The sequence below is a fragment of the Cyprinodon variegatus genome, unplaced genomic scaffold (genome assembly GCF_000732505.1).
Source record: "Cyprinodon variegatus isolate N-32 unplaced genomic scaffold, C_variegatus-1.0 Scaffold771, whole genome shotgun sequence".
NCBI classification, from domain to species: Eukaryota; Metazoa; Chordata; class Actinopteri; order Cyprinodontiformes; family Cyprinodontidae; genus Cyprinodon; species Cyprinodon variegatus.
Window position 1 is genome coordinate 259,061 of NW_015151224.1, and position 10,676 is coordinate 269,736.

The 10,676-nt window shown below is 37.9% G+C and overlaps 1 protein-coding gene across 1 annotated transcript in view; it reads left to right on the forward strand.

Annotated features, from left to right (window-relative positions):
- Window positions 1-6,144: 6,144 nt before the first annotated feature.
- eln (elastin) overlaps window positions 6,145-10,676 on the forward strand; it is a 41,440-nt gene continuing 36,908 nt past the window's right edge. Inside the window, exons 1-3 of the mRNA XM_015395997.1 lie at window positions 6,145-6,302; window positions 9,256-9,408; window positions 10,536-10,670. Coding sequence (XP_015251483.1) covers window positions 6,227-6,302; window positions 9,256-9,408; window positions 10,536-10,670 — 364 coding nt within the window. The 5' untranslated portion in view covers window positions 6,145-6,226. The remainder of the gene's footprint in view (window positions 6,303-9,255; window positions 9,409-10,535; window positions 10,671-10,676) is intronic.

A 10,676-nucleotide genomic window follows, 5' to 3' on the forward strand; every position in this document is an offset into this window, starting at 1 on the left:
ATAGATGTCGTCTTCGATTCAGCGTCCTTGAAGAACCAGTCTAAATAATTAGTTTGGAACTATTACTTCCAACTAGGGAATATTTCCAAATTAAGACCACTGGTGTCAAAGGGTGAGTTGAAAAATTATTGTTTATGTTTTTATTTCCTCACGGTTAGACTACTGCAACAGTCGTTTTACTTGTTTGAGTAAGAAGGAGCTTTACCGTCTCCAGGTTGTCCAGAACTCTGCTGCAAGGCTTTTAACTCACATTAACAAAAGAGAACACATTTTACCAGTATTAGCAGCTCTGCAGTGGTTACCAGTCCAGTATAGAATCCAATTTAGAATCCTTTTTCTTACTTTTAGAGCCCTGCAGGGTAAAATTCCTCCCTACATCTCTGGGCTGTTAGAGCTCTACACTCCACCCCATAATCTGAGGTCAACGGGCCAAACATTAGTTAGTGCTTCCACTCACTCGTTTTAAAACCAGAGGGCATTGTTCGTTTCAGGCAGTGGCTCCGAGGCTGCAAAATGCTTTGCCTCCTTCTTTATGCTGCATGAATTCTGTTGATTCTTTTAAAAAGCAACTGAAGACACTGCTGTTTAAGCAGGCTTTGAATTAGACGTGTGGTTTTTATGGCTCTGTTTGTATCTTTCCATTTGTTTTTCAAATGTTGATATACATTGTAATCTACATTGTTTTATTGTATTACATTTTTACTGTGAAGCATGTTGTGATTTTTCTGTGAAAAGTGCTAAACAAATGAATTTTACTTACTAAAAAGGTTGATTTTGCATTGTAAGTTAGGGGAAATTAAGATACCATTGGACTATTATCCTTCAGAATCACTGGACAGTGAAAGATGTAAGAGGTAATGGTATCATGTTATTGGTAAATAAAATACTAATAAGAGTCATCTTGTAAATGAAAAATGGGACATTTGTGTGTATTTCAGTGGGATAATGATCCAAAATATGACAGAAATTTGTTAAAAGCAGTGGGGAAATAGTCCACTAGACACTTCATTAACCTCTTTAATTGTCAGCCTTGTTCTCAGTCTTACAATCATGTAGAAAATTAATAGAGAGCACCCAAGACTCTGCAAACTATACAGATTCTGCAAAGAGCACTAGTCAAAATGCATTTTCTTTGTAAGATCCAGCCCTATAACATGTTATGTTCAAATCAAGAACAACTTTAAAATGTCAAAATACTCCCATATTCCTGTTTTCTTTTTTTTTACCCTGGTGAGTAGGCTATTTGCAGCAGTGTACGATAACACCCCATCCATCACATGACCCTTAAACTCAGAATTACAGCTAAGTTTCATCTCACTAGACCAAATAGTCCTCTGGTATTTGATAAAATCTCACGCAAACAGAGGTGTAGTTCTGTTCAGGAAAAACAAAAACAGAGCTCCAAGTCTTTCTGAATAATGTTACTGTCTGTATGCATGTATGAGTGTCATTACATCACTGCTAGGAACTGACTGTTGTGGAAAGTTGCACTGAGAAGGTATAAACAGACCTGTTTAGTCTCTGTGTAGAAACAAACCAACCTCTTTAATGCGTTTCCCCATTTGAAGAACATACATTGCTTTCCATTTCACTGAGTCTCAGGTTTCAGACCAAAGTAGATGACTTCAGAATCCCATTAAAAAGGTACAAAGGTTAGTAGTGAACCACAAATAGAAAATTGTATTAATGCAATGTTATGAATATGGACTCAAATATATATATTTTATTTTTCCAATAGTTAAAAGGAATATGCCTAGCATTGTAAACTTGAATAAAAATTGTGTTTTTTTGTTATATTTATGTAGATTCTATATTTAGTCATGACCTCAATTGTATCCTGGTAACAAATAAAGCATGCATATGGCTTTTATTTTAGCATGTATGTTTCTTTTCCCTTCATTTTGGATTATTTTTACAGCATTAGTTCACTTTATAACTATATAGCTCCATCAAAGCTAAAGACAAAGTGTACCAGGTCTGAAGAAGTAGCAATAAAACTACACTTTAGGACCAATTATGGGTACTCAGGTAGCACTGCTCCTACTTTTTTCTGTTTATAATAAACTCTTTTGCAGAATTACAAACACACAGAGCAGTCACCAATTAGTGAAGCACAGAATGGAGAGTTAAAGTTTTCAAAGAGAAAAACTGAATTTTCTACCTTTCAGAGTGATAAACTGGAACACGTTTCTTATTTTTTGCATAAATCTTCGAAGGTATTGAAATTGAATAGTTTGTTATTAGTTGTACCGAGGTGTTGATGGGTTTATTTCTTTAATAAGATATCCTTTACAACCCTCAAGAAATCATTCCAGCTCTGCTTAAAGAATATTTAGGCACAAAGAATCTGTAGGAGGATTTAGGTATTCATCTCTTCTTCCATTTCTCTAAATGTTGAGGTGTCATTAGCTCATTCACCTCATCCGTTTTCAGGCCCATTACCTCCAGAAAAAGAAAATGTTTCTGTGATCCTGCCAGACTCATGCACTGAGAACCCAAGACCAGCCCAAACATGGAGAAAACCCCCTAACAATAACCACTGGTTAATAAAAACACTGATTGTTTCCAGGGATCCTGAATGGCAACCGTGACTTCTGGACACATACGGCACTTCATAGAACACTGAAATCTGTGAATCAGACTTCTCTTGTTTGGAGGTTACCGAGGTATAAATACTGCATAGCTGATCTCACATTCAGTTTGCTAATATTTCATTTGTTTGGCTTTTCATGAAGGTCATTTCAAGGTGGAAATTAAATGACTAATTTGCTTTGGGAGTCAAACTAACCATGAAGCTAAGGAGAAAGAATTTAAAGCTTGCTTGTCTTTAGGGAAACCGTAGACAGTTATACATTTTGCAAAGGCAAACATCTGGGAGATGAAACTCTGGAGAACAAAAGAACTATCAGCTGGCTTGAAGAAACTCTGAACTGTTATACAACTCACAAAAGAAAGCAGGAAAAATCTCTCCCTGTGTCTGGGGATGGGGCAAACCCAAACTGAAGCTGCTGTCGAGCAGCAGAAGAAGCACATGGTCTATTAAATTCTGTCAACATGTCCTTTGTGGTAGAGGCAGACTTTGAGGACTCAGGAGAAGCTTATAGTCTATTATAATGAAATGCAGACTGAGTGCCATATAGGAATATGAAATTTACAGAGATTTTTGATGCTCCGGACAAGGTTAGGTTGTTGTGGCTAACCCAACTATTTCTGTTTATTACTGTTACAGGCTGGGTGCGAATTATCAAGAAAGGACAACTTGGTGATATGATTCTGCCACTGAGACCCCAGTATGTTAAGCCGATAGAGTGAAACATAAGTTGTATTGTCATGGGTGAGATAGTAGCAGACTGGGGCAGGCAGGCAAAGCAGGAGATGGATGGGATTGAATCAGGCAGTCCATGTAGAAGCAGAATAGAAACAGAGCAGCAGTCAGAACCAGATTTCATCTGGTATAAGATGCAGCACCTGGCTTGATTTATAGATGACAGAGAGCATAAGACATGGACTAAAGCTGCAATGGAGATCTGACCTAGCTTGAAGCTGCATAGAGGATTAGACATGTAGTGATGTTATGAGTCAAGGCTTCAAGGCGTGTGTCGAGTAGTGGAGGGGGCGTTTCTGCAAAGCACATATTGAGGCTTGCTTCATTTAGGGAAGGGGCCAAAATCGATGATGTCCGAAGCCTCGCTAACCCGCCGTACCATGTGTCCACTTTATTAAGTGGTTCAGATCAACCGGAACTATGCAGGCATTAAATGAAGAGTCCGCTCACTTTCAGAATACAAACTTGTGAAAGTACTTTAAGTATGAAATTATTACATAATGTTCAATAAATGATAACTGTTTTTATCCATCTATCGGGTCGCGGAGGCAGTGTTTTTAATTAAGAGTAATTTTCATTTGAATGTGCTTTACTGGATGCATCCATGTTTGCCAAAGAACACTACTGCCACCTACTGGTTTGTGACGTTATGGTGCGGTATCGACTGTTGAGCAAGTCCCAATGCTGTATCTGGTGTTTGTCACAATGCGCTATTATCCATGATGGAGACAACCAGTGCACTATGAGAAGCAGAGAGTAACCGATTAGTGACATGTTTTTTCTCTAGCCAGAAGTTCAATGGCAAATCCTCCCCCTTCAATCCAATGACAAACCCGTCCGTGGAGGACCTTGAATCGGAAAGTTGAAAGAACTTTTCTTTTTACTTTTACCCAATGTATTACAACATCCCACTGCCATGCACGTGGGCATTGTCAGTTTAACTCTAGCTCTGGTGAATTTCAATGGTGAAGTCCTCTGGAAATTTTTAGAGATAGGCACCAGCCCCACCGTGACCCTAACAAGGACTAATCGGTGGAGAAAATGGGTGGATATAGTAGCACCGTAATCAGCTGATGCTGATTACGGTGCTGACTGGTGGCTGAAGGCAACTGAGCGATATCCAGCATGGAGTGGGAACCAATTAGTCCAAAATCTCTGCTCAAACTTTTCAAGGATCAGAGATCTTAGTGGCTTACCCTAGGGGTTTTTGAAAGGAGACCCTGAAAAATTGCAAAATCTCTGATTTATAAAATCTTGTGGTTATTGATTTGCTCTCGGAAAAATGCTGGAGCTCCTTACCCTTGTGTAATTTCCAGGGGATTTAATATAGTTTGGTTGTCTGTTCCATCTATCCATAGATGCATTCATCTGGGTTGAGGGATGTCTCTCAACCAAGTCATTTAAAATATTTAGTAGGTGGTTCTAAAGGAGCATAGGTTAATTTGGTTGTTCTTATGGGCTATCCCAGGCATCCCCAAAGTCGGTCCTTGAGGGCTGCTGTCCTGCAGGTTTTAGAGGTTTCTCTACTTTAGCACAGCTGATTCTAATGATTGCAGTTCAGCAAAAGCCAGTTAATCAACTATCAATGTAAATCAGAGCTGGAGCAGGGAAACCTCTAAAACCTGCAGAAGAGCGGCCCTCGAGGACCGACTTTGGGAATGCCTGGGCTATCTGGTCCTTCTGTACCAAAAGCTGTGTCTGCATTCTCACCCCGGGGCTGCTTAACATTAATCCTCTTCTCTATTGCTCATAAAGGTGTGATTGAGGAGTGAAAACTGTCCAGGATGGAAACTTCAGGGTCTCCTCCTTACTTTGTGAAGATGATGTTGATCCTGTTGGTATTTCTGAGCTGTAATCTTGAGGGTTATTAGTTTGCAGGAAGTGACCAGGATGAGAGGGAGGTCCACTGAGGCTGAGATCATGGCTCTAAATCAAAACATGATTTATTGGTCCTATATGAAAACCGGGTCAGTCTCTGCTTCAAGCAGATTAATGACATCAGTTTGGTGTCCTGTTAACAGTGATGATAGGATGGAGTGGGTGCAGGAAGTGCATAGACTTTGGCTTTGTCCGTATCTGAGCCAGAAAGTTAAGTTCTTGATTTAAACGATCTATTGAGCAAGAGTGATAGAACAAGATCCCAGACAAGGGTAGCTTAAGTGAGATAAGGTAATCATCTTTTAAAGGCATCCCATTGGGAAGAGACAGACTGAGGGCTCATGAGAGGGACTTTTTTCAGTTCTTTGAATTATTTCATTACTGTACCTTTGATGTGTTTTTTTTTCAAGGTCTGGTGTTTGGACGCTTGCCAGGCTGAACCACTCATCCCTTTTCATAAGTTATTCTCAAAGCATAACAGTGCTACACATTTCAGCTGAGTAACCAAACGATTTCTTTTTTACTGTATGTTCTTTTTTTGTCTGACACCACAGCAACATTTCCAAATCTTTAACAGCACACAAAATGTGTTTTTTTTTTTTTTTGGTTTGTTGGGGAATTCAGGGAAAAATAACAACAACCAAAAAAAAAGCTGCTTTCAAATTAATGGACTCTCTTTTCACTGTTTCCCTTGTTTTCTCATTCCCAGCCCTTTTTTTATCTGGCATTCTCTCTCTTGCTGGCAGCATAACCTCATAAAGTAAAGTCATTTGAGGGCTAAAGCAGCCCATTTGGTTTAACAAGGTGATGCAGTGTTATTTCTTTTTCTCTCTCTCCTTTTCTCCCCTTCTATCTCACTCCTCATTCCTTCGTACCCAATTGACACAGTCTCCTGCTTTGCATAATTTTGCCTTTTTTCTCTGTATTTCCCCTCCTTCTTCCTAAAGGCCCCGGTGAGCCGCGATAGGCTTAGTGGGAATAAAACCTGGGCCGTGTGGGAGGTGAGTGACATTTTGGAGCGAGATGGCGAGAGGGACGGCTGCCACATACCTGCATGGAGTTCTTCTCCTGGCTCTGTGGAAACCCTCGCTGCAAGGAGGTGAGTCTCCTTCAATGCATGTGTGCAGAGAAGTGCAGATCAGCATCTGTGGGTCAGGTGTCATAGAAAGTTTGTGTAACAGAGCCAGTAGACGAGATGCATGTTTACTGAGAGTTTAGGAGATTGTTTTATTCATTTGGAGATCCTGTAGACTTTAAATATGTTATGAAAAAACTTAAACACTTGTTATTTTCTGACTAAAGAATTTACATTAAATGTGAAAATACTAACCAAAAATACTATTGGAGTCTTTATCTAAATGATCTAGTCTTTGAGAAGCTTGTAAGGTGAAAAAAAGGATCAGACTTTTGTTGGGCTCAGCTTAAGGTTTATTAACTTTTTATTTTAAAAAGTAGTGTTTGACAATAAGTTGAGAATTAAAAAAAAACTTGCTGCCAAGTGTTCAGTGATTAAAAAATACAGATTTTGAAATCTTACTTTTTATTTGGATGTCAAAACAAAATAAAATAAGACAGAATAAGATATTGTATGCATGTTTTTAATTCTAAAAATACACAGTGCATTTTCTGTCTGAGGTTTAAGAAGGGTATCTTTCAAATAAACCTTTAATTGCACTAATCTATTTCAATGTCTTATGCGTGTGACATCCTTAGCAATTAGTCAATTAAGAGCTTAAGACTTTGCAGATTCATTTGCAATTATTCCAGGTTATTCATCCCTGCTGCCATCAGACTTTACAATGCGGCCCTATAACTGCAACAACTTGTGCAATAACTAATGTGCAATAACTATTTAATACCTTTTCCAATAACCTGTGCAATAATCCTATTAAATAAGAGACTGGAAGCACTGTATATACCCCATGCACCTTTTCCTCCTTTTGGCACCTTCTTTTGTCTATTGAGTCAATGTGACAAGTGAATTTCTCCACAGTGAGATCAATAAAGACTATCTTATCTCATAGAGATAACTAACTTCTGCTAGTTAAGAATAACTGCAGTCATTTATTTGATTAATTTACTTACTTAGACTGAAACAGTCTGCACAAGTCCTTAGAGAAGGAATCCTACCCAAAACCTGATTTACATCATCATATCTTTTAAATACAAATCTCTTGTACATATTATTGCCTTTCATAAGATAAACAGACACAAAGTGATTACTGATTCCCATCTGAACGTGTGCCTGGCATTAGGTTTCATTTCCCCTTTACCCTGATGCACCTAATAATTAAAATAATGAAATGAAAGCAGCACTCTAGATGTTTTAACCCCCTGAATTGGCTTAATTCGATAAATATTAAATGATTTCTCAGATCAACATACAGAACTTGGCAAGTATTGAGTTGCCATTCTCAAAGACCCGCCTAGATAATTTTAGTGTTGGATCCATCACTGAATGAGTTATGTGAATAAAGCATTGCTTTGCCTTAAACATTAGAGCTAACAAAGCTAAGACCTGTTGTAGCAAACAAAACAGATATAACACTTTCCTTATGAGAGAGTCCTTTAGTTCTGTGATGTAGGGTTTAATCTGGAGAGGTGAATGTGACCTTTTTCAGATTCCAAAAGACTGAAGGAGACTGTTTAATTCTGTGACAGTATAGTGTTGCCAGTTGCCCTAAGGGAGTTCATTCTATGATGACATGACATGTCAAAGCTGGTAGGCTTTGGACATGTCAGTGTTTATCAAAGAAGCATTTAGAAGACCCATAGTAACTCTACATGAACTGCAGAGATCCTGAGCTTTGCTGGCCTGGATACATCAACCGTTAGATTTCTACTTTACAAATCTAGCCTTTATGCAAGAGTGAAAAAACACATCCTCTGTCAAATAAAAGCTATAAACATAGAGTAGACAGCACTTCTCTTGGTAAGTGGTTGGGCATACAAGACAAATCTCCAAGATCTTCAAGAAACAACTGCATTTATATGGAAATGAAATCCCATATATGAAATAACTTCTGATGGCAGCTGGATGAGCTGGATTTTAATTTGGAGTATCAGATTAATGAGGGCCACATCATAGGATTTAGTTAATAAAGAGATTTGCATATTATCCCTGCATTTGGATGGCACCTGGTTTAAATTCAGTGACCATGTATAAAGATTTAAAAGTGTAAATATTTTTTTTTGCAATAAACCATCTCTGACGTTCCCTTTAAAAAAAATCCAAACCTGAAATTGACTGGCCGCAAAAATGTGTCTAAAGCACAATACATAAAACTAGAAATAGTGTACTATACAAAACGGGCTTAAAAAATGAGCATAACTGTTATATTTTATAAACAGGGTTTAGTAAAGCTAAATTTACCTGTTGAATTGATGAGATTTCAAAATGAATCCAGAGACAACATATTCCCAATAAGAAAAAAAAACAAAAAAAAAAAACAGACAGGTGTAAAATGTTATACTTCCTTTGTACCAGAGTGTGTTCATAAGTAACTACAGACTTAAGATAAGTCTGCAGACACAGCTAAGTTGGTGAGCAGTAGAGTTATTTAGTGTTGTTCATGTACATGGCATTACTGTGACATCACTAACTCACATTCTTCAAGAATCCCTGCAGACTTCTTTTTACATCTGGACTGTGAGTTCTTGACAAACTTCTCCTTTTATAGCTGTTGCCTCTGTGTGTTTCTATTTTTGGTAACAGAGAATGATGAAATATACAACATAGGTGCAGAAAATTGTGAGAATTATGAGTGCAGAATTATGAGAATGCATGCCTTTTTGGTTAGGCAGCCTTAGTTATCAGCTGGAGATAAATCAGCATTTATAAAAACAAACATGAACGAAATGTTTAAAAAAAACTGCTTTAAGAAGTCACAATATCTGAAATATTATTTTTCTTCTGTCCACAAGAGGATAGATTATAGCGTTATTTATTATCAATGCGCCAATATCTACAGTTTTTTAAAACACTATGAAACAGCTGTAGGTTTGCCAAAGAAACAAATGACTTTTTCACCCCATCTGATGTTTTTAACCAGGTGTATATGTTCCAACCTCTGGAGGAGCTGGAACCGGCACAGGAGCTGGAACAGGAGCCGGCGGTACTGGAACTGGACCAGGCTTTGGTGCAGGAGGAGGTAGTCCAGATTTCCAGTCTGGTGGGGGTGGCGGACTTGGTGCTGGTCTAGGTGGTTTGTTTTTTTCTTGTATTTTATTGATTCTCACTGCATTCCTTGACATTTACCTTTTAAATAGACCATTTAAGTGGTTCATGTTGACCCGTTGGGAAGAAAATAATGGACCTTCATCACTTCAAGGGATTTTAACAGTTGTTTCCAACACGTGAGCTCATAAAATGGGACATTTAAATAGCATTTACTAAAGGTTAGTGTTTTTGGATCTTAACAACAATAAATTCCTTATGCTGATTCAAGTTGAGATAGAAAAAATCAGCTGTAACTCTTTGATTTGCTTCTTTTGCCATTATCATGGCATCCTTCAAATCAATATATATTTTGTATCCTATACTAAGTGAAATTATGTTCAATCAATTATTGACCTCATCTTGTAAATTAGAAATCTGACCTTATCAACAGTATATGTCTCAAAGGCTTTAAAGATCCAAACCAACATTGAAGATTGTATCCTCTTTTAAAACTAAAATAAGTAATATGGATTCGTCAAACGGCTCCAATAAAAGTCACCAATGATCTCTTCACTGTATCTTGCAAAAGCTTCACGTCTATAAAGTTACACCTAAAACTGTTTAGCACTTACTGCACATTATGTCGGCAATATTCTAAATGGTTTGGGGTTTGCAAAAAAATGTATTACACCTTATGTGACCAATAGAACGCTTTATTGGTTGCATCAGGTACACTTAATATGGACTTTTATTACTAATTTGATTCAGGCTATTTTTCATATCTATTATGTCATTTAAGTTTTCCTTGTTAGAAAATGACTTAGAAAGGCATCGTGAATAATAATCTTATTTCTTTTTATTTTTTTTTCTCGGTGTCCTGTCTGTAGCAATAAGAATAATTGTCTTGATGCCAACAAGAGCCCAACAGATTTAACTTTCACAAGTGGATCAGCTTGGCTTGCTCCATATTGTTCTGCTTGATTTATATATGTAATAGCTTTATTATGATTCATGCAGCGGGTATTAAAGATTATATGGACACTGCAATGGGAAAGTAGAACAGGAAAGGAAAAACAAGAAAAAGGAGAAAAGTTGAAAGAAAGAGGAGATCAAAGGGAGACTGATACATTTTATAATAATCTTATTTCAACTCATTTGCCCCTTATTCCTCAGGATATGGTGGACAAGGACCCGGAGGATTTGGTCCTGGAGGCATAAACCCAGGAAGTGTTAGACCTGGTGGTTTTGGTCCAGGAGGAGTTGGTCCGGGAGGAGTCGGCCCAGGAGGAGTCGGCCCAGGAGGAGTCGGCCCAG